Source organism: Eutrema salsugineum, unplaced genomic scaffold, assembly GCF_000478725.1.
Source record: "Eutrema salsugineum unplaced genomic scaffold, Eutsalg1_0 scaffold_14, whole genome shotgun sequence".
NCBI classification, from domain to species: domain Eukaryota; kingdom Viridiplantae; phylum Streptophyta; class Magnoliopsida; order Brassicales; family Brassicaceae; genus Eutrema; species Eutrema salsugineum.
This window is the reverse complement of record NW_006256877.1, coordinates 5,450,352-5,472,476: the sequence shown is the minus strand read 5'-3', so window position 1 is coordinate 5,472,476 and position 22,125 is coordinate 5,450,352. Positions and strand designations below refer to the sequence as shown.

The 22,125-nt window shown below is 37.6% G+C and overlaps 4 protein-coding genes, 1 long non-coding RNA gene and 2 pseudogenes across 5 annotated transcripts; 2 read left to right on the top strand and 5 right to left on the bottom strand.

The window, feature by feature from the left end:
* The first annotated feature begins 2,300 nt into the window (after positions 1-2,300).
* Positions 2,301-3,780, top strand: LOC112088594. Its single transcript, XR_002900540.1, has 3 exons — positions 2,301-2,479; positions 2,744-2,858; positions 3,584-3,780. It is a non-coding gene; the product is annotated as an uncharacterized LOC112088594 (long non-coding RNA).
* An 839-nt stretch (positions 3,781-4,619) lies between these two features.
* Positions 4,620-6,138, bottom strand: LOC18022651 (FBD-associated F-box protein At4g10400). The gene is made up of 5 exons (XM_024158680.1): positions 5,658-6,138; positions 5,290-5,507; positions 5,054-5,206; positions 4,908-4,962; positions 4,620-4,642 (listed from the first exon to the last, which is right to left on the bottom strand). Exons 1-5 carry the CDS (start codon positions 6,136-6,138, stop codon positions 4,620-4,622), a joined length of 930 nt encoding a protein of 309 aa, XP_024014448.1.
* Positions 6,139-9,543: 3,405 nt separating this feature from the next.
* On the bottom strand, positions 9,544-11,068 carry LOC112088408 (annotated as a pseudogene).
* Positions 11,069-12,408: 1,340 nt separating this feature from the next.
* LOC18022650 lies at positions 12,409-13,738 on the bottom strand (annotated as a pseudogene).
* A 531-nt stretch (positions 13,739-14,269) lies between these two features.
* Positions 14,270-17,908, top strand: LOC18022649 (zinc finger CCHC domain-containing protein 8). The gene is made up of 9 exons (XM_006405683.2): positions 14,270-14,357; positions 14,981-15,333; positions 15,491-15,572; positions 15,703-15,778; positions 16,060-16,140; positions 16,241-16,377; positions 16,545-16,797; positions 16,906-16,969; positions 17,068-17,908. The coding sequence occupies exons 2-9, from the start codon at positions 15,045-15,047 to the stop codon at positions 17,703-17,705; spliced, it is 1,620 nt and encodes a 539-aa protein (XP_006405746.1). The 5' UTR covers positions 14,270-14,357; positions 14,981-15,044; the 3' UTR covers positions 17,706-17,908.
* A 1,279-nt stretch (positions 17,909-19,187) lies between these two features.
* On the bottom strand, positions 19,188-19,889 carry LOC18022648 (putative invertase inhibitor). The gene has a single exon (XM_006405681.2). It carries the CDS (start codon positions 19,869-19,871, stop codon positions 19,266-19,268), a length of 606 nt encoding a protein of 201 aa, XP_006405744.1. The 5' UTR covers positions 19,872-19,889; the 3' UTR covers positions 19,188-19,265.
* A 638-nt stretch (positions 19,890-20,527) lies between these two features.
* On the bottom strand, positions 20,528-21,468 carry LOC18022647 (putative F-box protein At3g17500). Its single transcript, XM_024158679.1, is given in 5 exon segments — positions 20,528-20,560; positions 20,562-20,746; positions 20,749-20,817; positions 21,097-21,351; positions 21,354-21,468. Coding segments are annotated over 5 exon segments (657 nt in total).
* Positions 21,469-22,125: the final 657 nt, after the last annotated feature.

Here is a 22,125-nt window from a genome sequence, read left to right as displayed (position 1 = left end):
CAGTCGGGTAATCACGACAGTCAAGTCCACTCAAAAGTGCATGCTCTCCCAGAGAATACTTTATTGGAACTCCGTTAACAACAAATCAGCACTCACTAAGCCTTTCAGTATGAGCAGTGTGAAGGAGAAGCATCCACAATCCTTGATTCATGTGGTTGCGCTCCTTGAACATGTGAAAAATGTGCTTAAATTGAGGATGCGCTCTGAACCTACTTTCTCCTCATCAAGCTTATCAATCTTGTCCACAATAGTTCTAACCGATCACCTTGTCAATATCCTACAACTCTTGCTGTACTCAGTTGGACCGAAGTAAAGCTTCTCATGCACCATCGGTTGACTACCATTATTGACATCCTGAAATATAAACAAGAAACACAATCATATCAGACTTAGTTGTCCCAATTGTCCGCGTGTTAACTAATTCTGTTAAACTAAGTTGTACCAATTGTCCCAGTTGTCCAACATTTGACCAAAACAAACATTCATCGAACACAGTTATCCCAGTTGTCCTAGTTGTCCAACGACCAAGTAATCCTAGTTGTCCCAATTGTCCAACATTTGACCAAAATAAACATTCATCGAACACAATTATCCCAGTTGTCCTAGTTGTCCAACGACTAAACATAATTTCATCAAACACAGTAATCCCAGTTGTCTCAGCTGTCCAACATTTGACCAAAGCAAACATTCATCGAACACAGTTATCCCAGTTGTCCTAGTTTTCCAACGACCAAACATAATTTCATCAAACACAGTAATTCCAGTTGTCCAAAGGCCAAACATAATTTCGTGCCAATAGGTATCCTAGTTGTCATAGTTGTCCAACGACCAAACATAATTTCATCTAAATAGTTAAACCAGTTGTCCAGTTCTCCCAGATACACAAAGTATACTTACCTCTAAATCTTCATCTGCCTCTTCGACATGCTCTTCTTCCGCTGCATTTTCTTCCTCTTTATTTCCTTCCTCTTCATTTCCTTCCTCTCCTTCTCCCTCGTCGTCTTTCTCGGGCGTCCCCCCTCCCTCTTCGTCTGCTTCTTTCTCGGATTCCTCTTTTCTACTATCTTTCTGCGATTGTTCATCCTCGACCTCCTCTTCTCTTGTTTCCTTCTCGGATTCCTCTTCCTCGGCTTCTTTCTCTGATTTCTCTTCCTCGCTTTTTCTTTCCGAAGTCTCATCCTCAGATACATCTCCCTCTTCTTCTTTATGGGATTCTACCACTCCTTCTTCCTCGGCTACTGTATCCGCTAAATCCTCTTTTTCAGGTTCTTCACGACATTCCAACCACTCCTCTGGTTGATCCGTTGCACCGTCGTCCGTGGGTGTTGATGCGGTTTCAGAGGCTTCTTTGGTGGTTTTGGTATCGACTGGGTCTACTTCCATCAATGTTTCGTCTTCTCTCCGAGTTTCTTCATGGTTGTTTTTTCATCATTCGCCGGAGAGTTTGGGGTTATTCCTGGGTCTTTATCTTCCACATGTGCTTCTTCGCTGCAATTGGGTACAGGATCGTTCGAATTTTAACCATGTGCTTCCACATATACCACACTTTTTACTCGAGTTTTAACCATGGAGTTAGGGTTTGTTTTGATGTATGTAGAAAGATAAATTAATGAAAAAAAGTAAGGGAAGTTGAAGAAGGGGAAGAAAAAGGAGAAGTTACAAAATCTAGTCTTTATCAGGGTCTTTTTAAAGGAGAATTTGCAGAATTTTCGAAGGAGTGAGGGGAATGGAGATAGCCGTTCGGGGAAGATGAAGAGAGGAAAAGGGGAAATCAAGATTTGATTTTCGATTTCAATTTAATCGATTGTGTTTGGTTCGGTTTCGATTACCCAATTTTGTTAAAGAATTAAAATTTTCGTGATTATGACAACATACAAGAAAAAAGATATAATTTCCAAGCTCAAGCTTTGCTCTCTCCATCGAGTCTTGTTTCTCTCTCCGATGAGTTAATATTTGTATCTGGGTTTGTCTTAGAATTTCAATTTTCGTTCTCTAAACTTCAAAACATCTTCGAACATATTGGGCTTGTTTGTTTCATATGGGCCTAATTGGTTTAAATCAGAAATTGGGTTTGTTCAAGCCCTATACCAAAGAAGCTTTTTTTTTGGTTTCGTGGTACATGGAGAACGAGATTATGAAGTTAAACAAGTCGGCTACGTATTGCTATAAAAGAAGCAAAGACTTTGAAGCAGAACCCTAACACAGAAAAAGAAAACACAAGCCGTGAGTACAAGTTGGAGATAGAGAGAGAGAGCAATTTAGAGAAGAGAGAAAAGGGAATCCAAGAGAGTACCAAAGGAAGTTCGTGTCTTCTTTGTGTTGTGATTCAAGTCTTCTTCTTCTATTGTTCTAATCTATTACTTGTATCTGAAACACAAAGAAAACGCCGGTTAGTGCGTTTGTGTATTCTTTGATTGATAGTGGAGGTTGTGGGAGACGGTTCCCATCCCAGACGTAGCGGTTCGAGGCCATGAACTGGGTGATCAAATTTTTGTGTTCTTTAAGTTTCTAATTCATCTAATAGATCCTAAGATCTAAGCACTCAGGAGAAGTTAAAAATCCTTACAGAACATCAAAATTGTTTTTGGGTTTCTGGGTTTGCTGTTAGCTTCGGATTCATTGGAAATACTGAAAGTATACTATTTTGCTTGACAAATTCCCTGTTAATGATGTGTTTTAAGTTATTTGATTCGATGTTCTTAGATTCTATATTCATCCTTTTGTTCGTGTTTCTCTTTGACAGCTTCTCGACATGATCATGTTTTGACAGTTTCTGCTGGTGCTACTCCAAGGTTCTCTTCCTCTTTGACAAGGATCATCCTTAACCGGTTCCACTTGCTTCTTAGAACTGTACACAGGTGTCCTCTATCTCTATCGCGCCTTCGTCTTTAAGCATCGTGTTTCTGTTTTACTGGATTCAAAATTTACTCGCCATTGGTTTAGTGATTTGTGAATCATCATTGATACTAGCTTCATTTTCTGTTTCACAAAGGATAACTTTAAAATGTGTTGTTTCAATCGGTAGGAATAGTTCAATACAAAGTTATCTCATCTTTGTTGATTCACATGTTTGCTGGCTCATGTACAAAGAGAGTTTTACAGGTTTTCCATGAACCTAAGTTGCAATAGTCATGTGTCTTGTTGTTGCAAAGTTCTAGCCGCTTGTTAAATCTTTGTTTGCTAGGTCGTATACAAAAAGAGTTTTACAGTTTTTCCATTTTCTGTTGTTAGAATAACGTCTAGACAGTTGAAATAGCAATCATCTAGTATTGGGACTTATTAGCCAGGTTTAGATAGTAGATTGATGATCCTGATGCTGTTTTAGTGCTTTGTTTTTCTCTGTTTTTCAAACAGCAAACAGCGGTACTCTGCTTTTCTGTTTATCACATGTGATGTCTCCATTGAATGACCACTGTGAGTTGTTCTTGACAACGAGTGAGTTTTTGTTGGGCTTAGCTGCTTCTTTCTTTTGGCCCATCTTTGTTTTTCTTGTAAACTCATCATTCAAAACGTCGTTTTGACTCATCTTACTTTTTTGGTTTTTAGACTCATCTTACTTTGTTGTTGTTGCTCTGTTTTGCAGTCCCTAATGGTATTCCTCCTTGTCTCGCAATATTGGTTAACAGCTCTGTCAAAGCGATTTGGAAAGTAAAACAATAGAAAGAGAATGCTTTTAAATCCAGTATTTACTTACTCGCTTCATCTAGATGATTCATCTGGCTGATCCGTCCGGATCAAAACATGAGAGCAGATTACTTTGTCTGACAAAACAGGAGGAAATCGGATTTACCAAAGAATGCTTTTGAATTCAGTATTACCATCTTCCTGCAAAAACTAAACAAAACAGGAGGAAATCGTATTTACTTTGTCTTACACCCTCTTTGAGGAGAAATGTTTTTTTTTCTTTGGTAAAATTTGAGGTGGAAGTGTTGCCAACATGAGAGCAGATTATCAAAACTGAGTATGTGACAGTGGGTTATACACTTCATTATCCATTTACACCATTTTGCAGCAAAACTCATTTTATTCATCAATGTTTCTACAAAAGTCAATTCCACCTTATCAAAAGCTTTACTAATTCCGCCTTATCTCAGATATGTACTCAAGCTTAGGCAAAGCAAAAAACTCACATTGTTTCGACAAAATGCTGGTATATACAGCAACTTTTGTTGGAACAAAACGATAATATCTTCACCAGCAATTTATCAGGCATTCCTCTGTCCATATCTTTAAAAAAAATTATGACTTATTGAAAAACTTTGATTTTGGTCTTCCCTGAATAACAAGAAATACACAAGATAACCACACCGTAAGACTCAAACGGATTTTGTCTAAAGCCCAAGCAAAATGAATTAGGAAGCTGTTGAATAGCGAAGGTTTAGTCAAGTCTTCAACCAAACCGATCGGTTTGTAATTTGGTTTCGGCTATAAACGTGACCCGAAAACCAAACACCGCCAGTTTTTTTAACTTCTTTACCATCTCAGGTTCTCTTCTTAACTGCCTAACGAACAATCCAGGACCGAAAAAAAAAAAAGAGAGACGAAGCCATTCAAAAAGATCAGATTTCAGGTTCGTGATTCGGTTTTAGACTAGACTATGATCATAAACATATGTAGTCTTAAACAGCTCCAGATGATAACACTAACCACACAACAATAAAAATATGTAGAGTCTTAAACAGCTCCAGATCACCGATCAAATACAAGTTGGCATTCGGTTGACGCACGAGGAGAAAGTGCCAACTCTTGTATCATGTCACGGTTTTTTTCAAAGAAACGATTATTAAACAAGATTGTTGCGGTCTTTAAGTGATGTGCGTTTTTCAAGACATAAATCACAAGATCTTTCTCTTCTGGTCTTCCTAAATATCCTGAAAACTTGAAAGTTTGTAGGCTCGACAACATACATTCAGGAACAGTACTTTGTTGATTCCAGAAAATCACACCATTAGTTCCATGAACCTGAGTATCAAGAAGAAGAATTAGACTCATGAAAACCATAGTGTGTGTGTGTGTGCGCATTATGAAGACAATGTTTATCGAAGAAACTTACATCCCTTCTACTGCGACATAGATCTAGGCCTAGCAAACGTAACTTAGGCGAATCTTTAAGCAGACGGACTTGCACATTCAACGAATATCTTTGGTACATACGTAGATTCAGATGTACAAGCTGGTTGAAGACAAAACCACCACCATACACATCCTGCACACAATACTAAAATTTCACTAACACAAGATTCTATAAAAATTAGATTCAATATACATAGAGTTGAGGAAACTGATTACCTCTGAACCATAGTCTACTTGCAATAATGTGAGACGCTTGACAGATGTGATTGATCCGATAAGCCTCTCGAGAATAGGAAAGCTAACATTTACATATGCCTCACTCAGCTTAGGCATATTCTCAATCAAACAGTGGTGAATCTTAAAGCTATAATATGTAAAATCCAAGTACTTCAAAGAAGGAGTCTTTACCACAATCTCATCTAAATGATCATCACCTCCAAGGAATGTTAAACGTTTCAAAGACGGGACGATAACAATGAATTTTCTCAAATTATTACCACCACGACTTTGCACAAATAGATCTTTAAGAACAGGGCAATTAGATAGAAGCTGTTGAAGAGAATCTTCATTGAGGTATGTCATACATTCAAGTCGCAAAGTTTTGAGACAAGGAAGGCAAACCATACGAGGAACATCCACAAGAATCATTCCATTGAGTTTCAAGGTCACGAGCGATTTGCAGGTATACAAGCTACTCGACAAGATATCCTGCTCGTTCTGGTAAGTAAAATAAGAAATCTCCAGCTCAAGGACGTAGCGAGAAACTACAGTTAGAACCCATAGTTTGATATCTCCAGGTTCTAAATGTGGATAACGAAAGTAAAGACGTAAGCTTTCTATAACCGGAGTTTTATGTAATGGCAGATTTCTGTCAAGAAAACACTTTAACCTCTTGTCTTCAGACTTTGAATAACAACAACTACTAGTGTACACAAGTTTAGGAAGCCACATCCAAAGAAACTCCCACTGTTTGGACAAGATGCTAGTGGAGACAGCAACTTTGGTTGGAAGAAACGATAATATCTTTATCAGCAAGTCATTAGGCAACTCACTGATTCTGCCCATATCGTATAGATTCGAATAACAAAGGAGAATAGAGAAAAGAGACCACAAAGACTAGAACAATGATTTGATTCTCTAATTAACCTGTTTACAACTTGTCTCTGCCTCTCGTCTCTTTCTGTTCGAACCCACAAGTCATTATGTAGGCCACAAAAGATTAAGTAACAAAAGTGAAACACGGCCACTCCAAGGAACAGCACAAAACCCTAGAAAATCTGGAATGTCTATACACATCAAACCGGTCGGCTCAAACTTTAATTGGAATATTACCGAATGGTTTGATGCCATTAGTGATCTAAATTGGAAGATTTATTTTTCAGGTTGAGGTTTGTCCACTAGATTATAACCCTGTGCGGACACACGGAAATTTTATATTTTTTATTTCTAATATATTTTTTTAATAAAAGTTATTTTTGTTATTTATTTTTTTTAAATCAAGAATTTTGTTATCATGAATTTTGTTATCATGTTTTAGTTTTGAATAATATAAATTTGTATATTAGTAGAATAAGAGTATGAGTTAATTGAGTAATTGATCTAGTGTTAATTATAAACTTTTTTATTATGTAAATTTAGATTTACACATAAACAATTTACATATCTATGAACTAAGCCGTTTGTTTAGTTATTTCAAATTATTTTTTTTAATATTTTACATTGACAAACTAATCCGGATAAAACTGTAATTATAAATGCATAACTCTAACTTATTCTATTATTTTGTTATATAATATAATTATTTATCAATAGTGAATATTTTATATTTTAAAGTGATTAATTATGATAAAATACAATAAGATATTCATTTACCATTTGTGGTATTATAAAAATTTTATTTAAATCTAACATGTATTTAAGAAATTCTCAAGTAACTACAATTATTATCTACGTAATAAATTTATTTATAATTGTTTTCTGAAACAATCCCGGCTTTTCTCTTATACACCCACTTGCTTCCAATAGGTTTATGCGTTTCAACTCTGTCCACTAAGACCCACGTCTTGTTCTTCTCCAAAGACCTCATTTCTTCATCACTAGCTTCTAACCACTTATCCATGTCTTCATCAGCTAACGCCTCTTGATAACTCTCCGGTTCAGACTTTCCACCATCTTCTGTAACCAGATACGCATAACCAGCTATCTCATCTGAATCCTCATCCCCATAGATTTCATAATCTTCCAGCTTTACGGGTAATCTGATCTGTCTCTTCGGTCTATCTCTGATTAACTGATGACCCCTTAGATCCTGAGCGGATGATTCAGTTTCTTCACTCATACGAGACCCTTGATCCTGGTCTTCATCTCCAGTATCTCCACCTCGAACTGTGTCCTCTTCAGTTGAACCTGTATCTGCAAAATCAAAGCTAGACATTTCATTAGTACTAAAAGAAGGTTTAGAGATACTTGTCTGTTGTCCGAGTTTGAGATCCTTGTATAGCATATCTTCTCTGAACACAACGTTACGGCTTATAATGCACTTGTTCTCTTCAATTAACCAGACTCGGAAACCCTTGACTCCTTCTGGATATCCAGTGAAGATACCCTTCTTAGCCCTTGGGTCTAGCTTCCCCTCATTCGAATGTACATATGCAACACAACCGAAAGTTTTCAAACCAGTTAGACTCGGCATTGATGTCGTCCAGCGTTCTTCAGGTACATCAAACCCAATGGCACTAGAGGGAGTTCTATTTATTAAGTACACCGATGTTGAGGCAGCTTCAGCCCATAACTTTTGATCTAAACCACTCTCGCTCAGCATACTCCTGACCTTGTTCATGATCGTTCTATTTAACCTCTCTGCTGTTCCGTTTTGTTGAGGCGTATATGTACAGGTCCTATGCCTTACAATACCTTCACCTTTGCAGAATTGATCAAATCGTTGATTACAAAATTCGAGCCCATTATCGGTCCTAAAATCGTTGATTACAAAATTCGAGCCCATTATCGGTCCTAAACTTCTTCACCTTACGTTCTGTTTGAGTCTCCACCATCTTCTTCCACTCGACGAACTTAGTGAAAACTTCATCCTTGGTTCTCAAGAAATATATCCACACCTTCCTTGACCAGTCGTCGGTGAAGGAGACGAAATACTGACATATCTTCCTAAGCTCAAAGGAACATTAGGAGACCCCCACAGATCTGAGTGAATGTAATCAAGTCTTTCCTTGGTTGTATGTTGAGCCGATCCAAAACTAGTCTTGTGTGTTTTACCCAAAACACAATCTTCACAGAACTTGATCTCCGATACCTTGTCTTTACCAAAACAGCCCTTCTTCGCTGGCAAATCCATACTCTTCTGACCAACGTGTCCTAACCTGCTGTGCCAAGTCTTAGTCTGATCACTCTCTTCAGCATTACACGCCTCAGATATCTTTGCTGACCCCTGTAGAATGTACAAAGTATCCTGCCCCTTCCTAGCACCTTTCATAATAACCGAGCAGCCCTTTATCACTTTGATCACTCCCTTCGCACCCTTGAACTCACATCCTTTCTCTTCTAACGTTCCCATCGAGATCAAATTCCGAGATATATCTGGCATATATCTCACTTCTGAAAGTGTGAATGTGGTTCCATCTTGATTCTGAAACATCACCGAACCAATACCTTTTATCTCACACTGTGAACTGTTAGCCATTCTAACCTTTCCTGAAGTTACTTCCCGGAATTCTATGAAAATATCCCTTCTTGGTGTCATATGGAACGAGCATCCAGTGTCCATAATCCACTCTTCCCTGTCTGACTCCTTTAACGACAATTTTACTTCTAATGCAATAAGTCCAACCAGATCTCGAGCATCGTCTTTAGCTAAGGAAGTCTCTCCTTTATCGGTCTGTACTTTATGCTTGTTCTTCTCCAGCCATTTGTAGCACTGTTTCTTATAGTGCCCTTCCTTGCCACATATCCAACAAATCTTCTTGCCTTCTTTAGACTTGGATCTTGACCTCCCCTGTCTCTTACTATTTTGTTGACCTCTAGTTTTGGATCTGCCACGAACATAATGACCCTCCGAAGACTTACTCTGCATTGAGTTTAGAACTCTTTCTTTGGACCTAGCCGAGCTCGCAATATCCTCTAACCTTACTGTCTCTCTCCCATACTTAAGCGTTTCCTTAAGCGATTCAAACTTAGGCGGTAAGGCATTAAGGAGTAAGATTGCTTGTACCTCATCTGGAACTTCTATGCTTAGATGGCTGAGCTCTCCGATGATCTTCAAGAAATTATCAATGTTTTGGTCGATCGTGCGGCTTTCTTGCATCTTATAACCATAGAGTTTAAGCTGTGAGTCAACTCTGTTTGGCAAGGACTTTGACATGTATGACTTTTCCAGAAGACTCCACGCCTCCGCCGCAGTCTTGCAGTTCTCGATCTTGCGTAGTACATGATCACCAACATTTAGGCAGATCAAGTTTAACGCCTTTTCACATCGTGCAGATCTTTTCTCGTCTTCTGCTGATTTTCTTCTTTAGCTTTTCTCTGGATCTTTATCTGTGCTTGTACTTTCTTCTTTATTTGGCTCTTCTTCGGTTCTCTCGGTGAGAACATCTTTGAGACCTTGAACACTGAGATGCGCAAGCATCCTACGCTTCCATAAGGAGAAATCCCCGGTTCCATCGAAGAAACAAACCACCTCCGCTTTAACCCCAGATGTTGACATCGCCGGATCGATTTGATCTTTCGACGCTTGAGGTCGGGATCTGAATCGACTTGGATCTTCAAGGTTTCTTCGAATCTTGTGCTTCTTATTATGCGATTATCTTCTTCGCCGAAAAACCTCAGCTCTGATACCAATTTGTGAAGATTAGATCCTCTACTTCGCAAATCGAAAGAACAGAAAGTAAATCCACACCGAGAGTTTTACGAGTTCGGGGCAAAACCGCCACCTACGTCTCGCCGGAGGAATACTCCGGAATTCACTATTCTTGCTCGAGCTTGAGCTGATTTACAATGGCGTCTCTCACTCTCTCTCTAAGATACAAACCCTAAATCTTCGGGATGATTATGTATCTTAAGAGAGAATGTATTATGTGAGGAATGTGACTTTATATCTCAGCCACTTACACGATTCCCACACGTGCCTAATAACCCAGCCTAAACCGGCTTCTACTTTCCCCACATAACCGAGACTACCTAAATTGGTTTAAGGACACATACTCTTCAATAGGAAAGCGAACATGTAAATATGCCTCCCTCAGCTTAGGCATATTCTCAATCAAACAGTGGTGAATCTTAGAACTATAATACTCATGATGCAAGTACTCCAAACAAGGAGTCTTTATCACAATCTCATCTAAATCATCAATTTACGGAGTTTTAAACGTTTCAAAGACGAGACGATAACAATGAACTTTCTCAGATTATCAGATACACTCTTTCCACAGATAGATCTATAAGAACATGGCAATTAGATAGAAGCCGTTGAAGAGAATCTTCATTGCGGTATGTCACCCGTACAAGTCGCAAAGTTTTCAGACAAGGAATACGAGGAACATCCATGAGAATGTCTCCGTTGAGTTTCAAGGTCACGAGCGTTTTGAGTTTCAAGGTCACGAGCGTTTTGCAGGCAAACAAGCTACTCGGAAATATGTTGTTCGGCACGCTCAAAGAATAAATTTGATAAATCTCCAACTCTTGTATGTTGCGAGAAACTGCAGTTAGAACCCACAGTTTGATATCTTCAGGCTTAAATTTTCTTGCACCAAACTCGAGGCGGAAGCTTTCAATAACCGGAGCTCTATGTAATGGCAGATTTCTGTCAAGAAAACACTCTAACCTCTCGCATTCAGACTTTGTATAATATTTACTATCGTACTCGAGTTTGGGCACCAACTTCCAAAGACATTCCCATTGTTTCGACAAGATGCTAGTGGATACAGCAACTTTTGTTGGAACAATTCACCAGTAATTCTTCAGGCAGTCCACTGATTCTGTCCATATCGTACAAATTCAAGATACCGTTATTGCGAATAACAATGGAGAATAGAGAAAGACAACACAGATTTCTTCTCTCTCACGTCTCTCTGCCTCCCGTCTCTTTCTGTTCGGTGTTAGGTCTTCTGCCTCGATATCTTCTTCCTTAAGTAACACAACTTTAGCCGACTTGTACAAGTCACGATTTCCTTCTTCTTTTTTCTCTCTATTTGGACTTTGATTTGGCGTTGCCGAAATAATGAGAGCACAGGCCCATCTGATGAAGCAAGCAGGCCCACACAAACGATTTAGTAACAAATGAAAACACATGGTATGGTATTTCATATGAGTCTTTCACCAATGGGAAAAACAATTATTCTATTGAGTGAGTATCTCAAAGATGGGATATTTTTGGATGGTTTTTTTTTTTTTACTATTTTAGATATACAATCAATAGAAAATTTTTGTCAATTTTGATAGAATCATGTGCGATACAATTGATGAAAGTTTTCTAAGATCTTATCCTTTATGGGTCAATGTACCATAGTTGATGTTTTCAAAAGTAATTAGTTGGACTTAGACTAATGTACCACCAAAATCACTTTTTTCTTTTGCAAGAGATTATTCTTAGATCAGAAAAGTGAGTATTATAATTAGTTCTTAGATCAAGAAATTCAAACCAGAAATGTTACCAGGTCGCGGTTTTAACCAGTTGGACCAGCTGGTCCAGTCGGTGTTTCAAGAAATTGGTAAAAAATCGACCCATTTTTTTTTTTTTTTTTTGCTGTGGTTAAGTCTCAGAGCACACCGATCGGCGATCGGATCGTATTTGGTTTCGGCTATAAATCCTATAATCATGTAAAGAGAAGAACAGTGCAAGACATGATTCATGCTTATCTTTATGTCAAGAAACTATGTTACCTCTGTTTCTAAAACAATGTGATTTGGGTGTTACATCAGTATAATTCCTACCTAAAATGCAACGGCCTAATATTGACTTGATAAATAAAAAGGAAAAAAAATCACCGATCAAATATTTTGGTGTAAGAGGAAAGATTCCTCTACTCGGTTGTTTTTCTAAATCGTCCAGATAATAACATTTCTAGTACTGCTTAACAAGCAAGAGTAAAATAAGAGAAGAAAAAGCCTATTAAAATTCCTGATTAGATTAGACTATATTGTCTTTAGGGTATGATCATACACATAATTTGTAGCTCAAGATGATAGAACTAACCAACAAGAGTTTTAACACAAAGCTTAGAGGTGGACAGTAAATCATCAAATACAAGTTGGCATTCGGTTGACGCACGAGGAGAAAGTGCCAACTCTTGTATCATGTTAGGGTTTTTTTCAAACAAATGATCTTTAGACAAGATTGTTGCAGTCTTTAAGCAACGAGCGTTCTTCAAGATATAGATGGCAAGATCTCTCTCTTCCGGTCTTCCTAAGTATCCTGAAAACTTGAAAGCTTGGAGACTCGACAACATACATTCAGGAACAGTACTTGGTTGATTCCAGAAAATTACATCAGATTGGCCATGCTCCTGAGATCAAGACGAAGGATTAGTTAGACAACCATAGTGCGCATTATACAAACCAGTTTATTAGTATATCGAAGAAACTTACATCCATTTCAACAAAATCTAGCACTCGTAGTTTAGGGGAATATTTGAGAAATCGGACAAGCATATTCAAAGCATATGCATCCCATTTACATACTTTTAGATGTTCAAGCTGGTTGAAGACAAAATCATCACCATTATACATACCCTGCACAGAATATTAAAATCACTAGCAGAAGATTCTATGAATGATATTGAAGACATGGAGTTGCAAAAATATCTGATTACCTCTAAACAATAGTCTTCTGTGCATAATGTAAGACGCTTGACAGATGTGATTGATCCGATAAGCCTCTCGAGAACTGGAGAAATAACATCTAAAGATGCCTCCCTCAGCTTAGGCATATTCTCAATCAAATAATGGTGACTCTTACAACTATAATAATCAAGTTTCAAGTACTCCAAACAAGGAGTATGTATCACAATCTCTTCTAAATCATAAAGAGTATCGAGTTTTAAACGCTTCAAAGAAGGGACGATAACAATGAACTTTCTCATATTATCATCTTCACACCCTTTCACCAATAGATCTTCAAGAACAGAGCAATTAGATAGAAGCCGTTGAAGAGAATCTTCACTAGAGTATCTCACATCTTGAAGATGCAATGTTTTCAGACAAGGAAGGCAAACAACACGAGGAACATCCACAAGAATCCTTCTACGGAGTTTCAAGGTCACGAGCGTTTTGCAGGTATACAAGTTACTCGGCAATATATCCTGCTTGTTCTTGTAATTAACATAAAAAATATCGAGCTCACGGATGTAGCGAGAAACTACAGTTAGAACCCACAGTCTGATATCTCCAGGTTCAAAATGTGGATAATAAAACCCGAGACGGAAGCTTTCAATAACCTGAGCTCTATGTAATGGCAGATTTCTGTCAAGAAAACACTTTAACCTCTTGTATTCAGACTCTGAATAGTATCTACCATCGTACTCAAGTTCAGGAAGCCACATCCAAAGAAAAACTCCCATTGTTTGGACAAGATCCTAGTGGACACAGCAACTTTGGTCGGAAGAAACGATAATATCTTGACCAGCAAGTCATTAGGCAACTCACTGATTATGACCATATCTTATAAATTCGAATAACAAAGGAGAATAGAGAAAAGAGAGCACAAAGACTCGAACTCTGATTTTTCTTCTAATTAACCTTCTGACAACCTGTCTCTGCCTCTCGTCTCTTTCTGTTCCAAAGCACAAGTCATTATGTAGTAACAAAGGAAAATACAACCACTCAAAGGAAAAAACCCTAGAAATGTTTGGAATGTCGATACACATCAAACCGGTCGGCTCCAAAATTGAATTGGAATATTAGCGAATGGTTTGCGTATATCCATACAAAATTAAGATTATAAAACTCCTATAAAGATTATTATAAAACCTAAATTCATACTCTAATTATAGTTTCGGAATTTCTTACGTCCTACTCTTTTGTACGAAACCGGTCCGGTACGATTTATATCACCTAAAACGGAACAAAATCTTTTTTTTTCCAGATCAACACGCGCCGTTTTGGTAAGGTTGACTAGGTGCTCTTAATAACACGAAGGGCTGCGTATCAGTGGATTATTTACCATCTTTAATTCTTAAGGCGGATGAATAAAATAGCCTTCCTTTTAAATCTCACAGATCTATCGCCATTGTTGCTCTTCTTCACTTCTTAGCTTCTTTCAAACTCGCGTTGAGTAGGTAAAAGTCTCTACGAAATCTTCTTAAGCTTTTCACTTTCTTCTTTCTTTATCGTCATAGCTTACTAGAAATTCTTGAGATTTCTGATTCGTTGCTTCCTAATCCTTCGTGTCGTTTCATCTCCCCCCTTCCAAAATTTTCGAAAATTTCTCAACTTTTTCTTTGAGAGTATATGCTTCACGTTTCGAATTGAGTAGATTAAGCGCTGGTCACTGTTTTTTAATTAAATTTTGAACCCTGCTTTTTGCACAAATTTGGTGGAAATCTTATCTTGTTATGGAATTGTTTAAGTTAATAATGTCTAAAGGTTTCGGGATTTTCTCTAGGGTTTGAATCTCTAGTTTTTTTTTGTTTACACTTAATTTTCTGGATTCCCATTTGGGTTTGGGGTTAAAAAAACGAGCTTTTTGCTCCAGGAGCTGTTCTCATGTTAGATTGTAAATTGCTTTCCGATTTAGAGTAATCAAAGATTGGAATATGTTGAGTCTTTGCTCAAGGATCTAAAATCTTGTGTGCCTTTGTTTCGGATATGATTCTGTTTTTGGTCTTGAGATAATGTTTTTGTCTTCTATTCAATTTTTATCTTGCTCTTGCTTTTCTGATACTGTCTTTTCTTATAACAGGGTATTTTTTTATGGGGGTTAGTGAAATTGTTTTAAGGATATAAGCTCGCATCTCTGTTTAGAAATGGAAGCTGAGGATGTGCTTGACCTACCAGCTTCAAGCCATTCTGGTTTCGAAGCACAGAAAAATGGCCTTGAATCTGGGAATAAGTCACCTAAGGCTAATCCTCTTGTACGTAATGAGGTGAACATGATAAGGAATCTAGGTATGGAGAAAGATTTGGATCTTGTGGAAGAGAATTTGAGAACTGTAACACAGCAGGTTAGTGACGTTGTTGAAACGGTGGCGGTAGATGAGAAATTGTGTATCCCAAAGGAGACACTAATTCACGGCGCCACTTTGGATGTTAGTTGTATCCTTCTGTTGCTCTTCTATGTTGAAAGGTTGCTTGCATTTCCTGACGATAAGAAAGTCTGGCACTTGATCTGTTTCTGTAATTATTTTCTGCTCAGACTTGATGTCTGTGACTATGTTATCTTCTTGTGCTTTTCCATAATTCCTCGTGACAGCTAAATCGGGTGTTAAAAGAGCCCGAACATCGTCTGACGAACAGCAACCTACAGTCCATGTTACTTATAAGAATTTAACTAGGTATGAAAAAAGAGTCATGTAGTGCTGTTTACCTATGAACATTAAAATTTGGAATGCTCAAGCACTGCTTTTACTATGTGATTCCCTTCTTTACCATTGTTTTAATCTCTCAATGGAATGCATTTTTCAGAGCTAGTAAGAAGAAGCTGGAAAGTTTATTACAGCAATGGTCAGAATGGGAGGCAGAACACACTTCACTGGCTCAGGTATTGCAAAAATATGATACTAGATTGGACCATATAAAGTTTCCTAAAAGAGCTATGTAATAAATAGGCCTTAGCCATATTAGTATTTAGAAACCAACTATTTGGTGTATGTAAAACAGAATTAGCATTTACTAATGCATGCTTATCATAGTCCTAAATATCGAAATCTTTCTTCTAGTATTTGAGCAATTCAGCTATAATCTTTTAGTTTATTCGAATACTTTTTTTTTCACTTATGATGTGTGAAACTTTAAGAATATTTTCATTGGTTATATGCTCAGGATCAAGAACAATCATTACAATCTGGTGAGGAGACATATTTTCCCGCCTTACGTGTTGGATTGCAGAAGACTTCGTCTGTGGTGAGTGAAAGATGTTGTCAAACGCTATTAAATGTTGTTTAGTGTTCATATCGGTAATATATATATGAGATGTCAACTGGTTCTCTCTTGCATATTGCAGTCATTCTGGATCGATAACCAAACTGGTCCTAAGCCGTTAGAAGAGTTTGTTCTAGTGGAAAGTAGCACCACTCCTCTTTATGACCGTAAATTTTCACTCCGTTTGAATTCAGCAGATGGATCAAATAACTTGGAAGGGTAAACTGAATCTCTATTTGTATATAGTTTCCTCCTGTTTCTAGTTTAATCTTCCACAGATCTTGATGCATCCTTTATACTCCTTTGTATATTGTAATATAACCTAACCGTGAATGTGTTAATGGTGGTGCATTCTTGTAACATTCCATGCTTCTTTATTGTTCCAGGGGGTTGGAGATTCCTGATGATCCTCCACGTTGCTTTAATTGTGGCGGCTATAGCCATTCCTTGAGAGAATGTCCAAAGCCTTTTGATCGAGCAGCAGTTAATAGTGCCCGGAAGCTTCAGAAATCCAAACGAAATCAGAATAGTGGATCCCGTCTACCATCGAGATATTATCAAAAACCTCAAAGTGGAAAGTATGATGGCTTGAAACCCGGCACGCTTGATGCAGAGACACGCCAGCTTCTGAATCTTGGGGTAATGTTTGAACCTTATTTCTGCGTTTAGTTCTACCAATATGCTGAATTCAAGATTCTTAGATCAGAAAAAGTGAGTATTCTAATTAGTTAATTTCTTCTTGTGAAGGAACTAGATCCTCCTCCGTGGCTTAACAGAATGCGAGAGATTGGGTACCCTCCAGGATACTTAGGTAAGCTTTTCTGCTCTGTTGTATCGCCGTTCATGTAACTACACGAGATTCTCACGCTATTTATATTGTGTCTGCTTCGTTCTGTGCTACGATTCTAGCTCCAGAAGATGATCATTTATCTGGAATTACCATATTTGGAGAAGAGGTGGAGACGCAGGAGGAAATGGAGAGCGAGGACGGGGAAATCTTGGAAAGAACAACCCCTCCAGAACCACAGATGAAAAAGACAGTTGAGTTCCCTGGAGTTAACGCGCCATTACCGGAAAACGCAGATGAGTGGCTTTGGGAAGCTGCACCTTCATATAGGAGCGGGAGAAGCAACAGCCGGTTGCAGCAAAGATCAAGCAGAGGACATGATTACAGAGACGATGGTCTGCTCGGGGTTGAGTCATCTAGTTATCCTCCAAGGTATGGTAGTAGAAATGATTATGGGTATGGCTCAAAAGATTTTAGATCTAGATCAAGAAGTCCAGGCATTGAAAGATCGCTAACCGAAAGAAGTAAGAGGGATTATTCTGCTCATGATATTGATTTTCGGGACAGAGACAGAAACAGAGACAGGAACAGAGACTGGGATAGGGATAGGGTCAGGGATAGAGACAGGGATAGGGACAGAGACTGGGACAGGGACAGAGACTGGGACAGGGACAGAGACTGGGACAGGGACAGAGACTTGGACAGGGACTGGGATAGGGACGATCGTGATTGGTCTTATAGAGTAAGCAACAGAAGATGAATGGTGAGATTGTAGAGGTTTTAGGGTTTCATTTTCTACTCTCTCTTTCGATCTTTTTTCTACCTCTAATTGAATCTGTTGTTGTATCATGTCCATGAAAGTGGAAACTTTTTCCTATTCAGACTTTGGATTTTATACGTCTAGATTTAGTTTGGGACAAGATATGATTGAGACTTGTATGAATGGCTTTTTTTCTTTCCTCCTGCCAATTTCTTTATTTTCAAGGGAAAGGTAACACATACGAAAGGCAAAACTTATTAAAAGCCAAATAATCAAAATTTTAACAACCAAATGTACACATGTACATATCTACATTTACACATGTACATATCTACATTCAAAGGTATTTTTTATATTTTTACGAGTTAAAAATTCTAGTCAATGGCCAACCAATGATGATGCAATTTAATAGGGTTCGTGATAGATCACGTTGTCTATTGAGTGAAAAGAAAGGAAGGCACGTTGACACTACTTCTCCTTCCAGGCAGCTTGTTAAGTTCATCGACAAACATTTCGTAACCAGCCATCAAGACAAGAGAGTTTGGAAGATCAAAAGTATGAGAGAAGTTTTGAATTATGGTTTACCAGAAGAAGTTAGCTCAATAGTCTTTTAATCTTTTTCAAATATTAAACTATCAAAACCTCAATTTGAGAAACAGTAAGTTGTAAAAACAATTCTTTTTTTTTTTGGTTTCAAAATTTTTTACATTTTATTCAAAAAACAATTGATGACAGATAAATAAGACGCTTTTTAGAAGGAATCTATTAAAAGCGACTTCTGAACCAATTATTCCACATTATCTTCTGTTCCTATCAGAATCATATCATTTTATGTTAGGTGCATGATAAATTATCCAAATTTCAAGAATCAATACTTTACACACAAGTCACAAATGATCAATTAAAAAATGGTCGTCGTCCACCATTTTTTGGTTTGTTAATAATGGTCGTAAACTACACCATTCATCATCACAAAAAAACAAAAAAACTCTCTCTCTTCCGAAAGAGCTTACTTTCTATGGCATGAACTACTGTATATCCACACAAACATTTGCCTTTTAAGATATAGTTTTTTTGATAAAGGGCCTTCCAAGATATATAAGCCATTCAAACTTAATTTATTCGTAGCTAGACTAACTTTCTAATGAACTCGGTTTTAAATTTAGTACGTCGTCAAACCCTAGCGTTCTGTGGTTTTGTATCCAGTACTGATTGTTTGTATAGTTGTTAGCTTTTGTCAGTCAAAAATTCAAGATTATGTAAAAGAGCTTGAAAAGTTTCAACGGTTAAAAAAATACTAATCAAACTTTTTACTGGCAAGATAAAAGAAGAATTTGTAAGATTCTACAGGAAACAAACAAAAGAAATGATTTTTATCAAAAAAAAAAAGAATAAAAGAAAAAATTGTTCTTAATTTGATTGAGAGCTAAAATAAGTTTTGTTTTTTTGTTCAATGACAAAAGTTTACAATCTTGACTGACAAAAGTTTAACAACTAGAAGAGATTCTACATGAAACATACACAATACTATCATTTTCTTAAAATATAGAATGAAACTAATCAGAAAGACATAGATGTAACAGAAGAAAGCATATTGATAATACAAAGAGCAACCTGACCCAACTCAAACAACTGATAATTCTCACCACCAATCGCAGACGTCCACGTCATGGCACCACCACCACCGTCACCGCCGTCTCTCTCCTTAAACCCATCCTCACACGTTACGGCGGCTTCCATGGCGGCGCTCACCATCACATTCACAGTATCTCTCTGTTCTTTCGTAACGTAAACCCTAACGGCTTCCTCCAATCTATCCGCCGCGTCCTCGTAAAGCTCGAGGCAGTCACGGAGGCAAGCACGGCCGAAACCATCGTCTTCGAATCCTCCTCCGTCGCTCATTAGTACTTGAATGGTGGAAGCTGTTGCGGTTGCGTTGTCAAGAGCTTGGAGCAGTGGAATTAATGCAAGAGAAAAGAGATTGGTCGGAGGAGGAGAGATTGGAGAGTTACTAAGAGATGAGAGGCAGAAGTTGTGATCGAAGATTGTGGATTTTGATGCGCAAGATTTGCAGGTTTGTTCGATCATATTATCCGTTGCTGAGTTGACTTGTAAGACAAGGAAGAATAAAAAGAAGATGGTGATGAAGAGTTGAGAGAGATTCATTTTTTTTTTTGGTAGTTTTGAGATTCTTCTTCTTAGTTATATAGTTTGGTTTGTATATAAATAAGGATGACTCTATACGACGTCGTTTTGTTTTGTGGGAATATAAATTTTATCTTTTTAAAGGAGGGTTGAGTAAAGCGTTATCAATGGAGGGTTTTAGTTGCTTCTACTCTACTACAATTATGTTACTCAAGCAATTGTTTTTGGTACTTTGGGAACATTCCGCGTTATAACGACAAAAATAATGAGAAGAAAATTACCTAAGTTGTCGCTTTCATTTCATGGAGCCATGGACTGTCGCTTTTGAAAACGGTAGCTTAGACCCTAAACCCTAAATCAGAAACCCTAAACCTTAAACATCACAATTGATCAAACCCGAAACAATAGTACATTTCTATAGGTCGGACTCATTATGATAACAAAAAATTGAGGCAAGATAAAGAGCAAAAAGTTAAAGAGACATGCGATTAGTTTCGTTCTTTTCTTTTCCCTGATCTAGGTATTATTGGGTCTTCCTGGATCTGAATCAAACTTGGAACATAATCGAAAATAACTCCGTGCCTTTCTTTGAATATAGGTTCTCCAAAATGGATTTCACCGTACTCTCCAATAACGCTGACAAAGCTTTTGATGGTTTTATATTCTCCGAGTCCACGTCAACTATCACAACACACAACCACTTTTTTTCTCCTCGAGGATGAAGAAACTTACCCAACTCGAAAACTGATGACTGGTAGACAATTTGGATCTATCTATTGCTAAAAATGTTCTCCACGACAAAACTATGTTCTGATCAATCTTATCAATATTGGTCGTCACCCATATCTCCATGTTTAGTGTATCATAACACTGATATAACACCAGGAGTTGCTCTTTTTAGCAATTGATAGAGCTGAAGTATAAAAACAAATATCCTGATACGGAAGACGCAGACGTTCAAGTTTCTCTGTTGAAAAGTCAAAACTTAGTAGATAGAGATAGTTATCGATAGCAAGCTAGTAAGCAGTTCCTTTCAAAGACACGATCGTATGATGAAGTTGGAACTGATATCAAGAAATCTCCATGAAACAGAGCTAAACTCATATATTTCAAACTTGACAGTAGGTAATTTGTGTCGCTTTTGTTGCAAAACCTCAAGAGTTTGTAGCTACGACAATATTTGCTGTTTTCGTATCCGAGAGCATACATAGAGTATTTGTAGTGACGGTTACTTGGTATGATGCACCTGGTTTAACCAGTCTACCATTATTGGTTGTGCATAACAACAAACCGTCGCAGTGAAACACTATAACAACTTGTCCTCCTGAAGAAGAATGAGATTCCTTTAGGCTAAATTCACTCTTAGACTCTATAGATGGAGCAGCTTTTTTTTTGTTGTCAATTCCATGGAGATTGAAAGTCAGTGAAGAAACCTTATACTCGTTCAACATGAGAACCAAAAGCTGCTTTGATGCTCTATCAAGGTGCTTCTTGCTGAATCGTCTTTGAATAAAGCGTTCCACCGTTTGCAAGTAGATCGGAATCGACTCAATGTTTTGGCCGGAACCCTAGAAAGCATTTCCTCAACCAATTCCGGCGGAAGATGGGACGTCATCATTGTTTCGCTTTGTGATCTTTGGTTTAGAGACGGCTCAGCCTCTGTAATTATAAATTAGGGTCTTTGAGTCTTTTGACAATTCAGACTAAAGCCTAAACCGGATTGTCCACTCTTCATCTACAAGATTCAGTTTCTATGATGAACAGTGGTGATCATGATATGCTGGTGTCTTTCCTTTCAACTCAAGCCTGGATAAGATCTTTGAACTACTCCATCATTGATGATTGGAGGCCATGGATGATAAAAGATGAAATCGCTGGGCAATTAGGTGATTTTATCAGTTTTAGGTTTCTCATGTTTATGTATTATCTCGTGCTGATTAGACTTTTTTTTTTGGTTTGACAGATATACGAGAACTTATGCCAATATGATGATATTTGCTACCCTCAAAGTAATTTTTTTTTATTTCAACTAATTAGCTAACATCTTTATTGTCAATTTTTTTGAATAAAATGTTAAATTATATTAAAAAAAGCTTTTTACTAAACCGAGTTTCTTAAAATTTAAAGCTGAAACAAAGAAAAAACTAAAAACTCCTTTTGCAAACCAAGTTTGCAAGCCATCTTCATACTTGCTGTTGGAACTTAATATTAATAAGAAAATAGTTTTGTAATATTGAGTTTGTATGTAAATAAGAAATGAAGTCTCATAAGCACT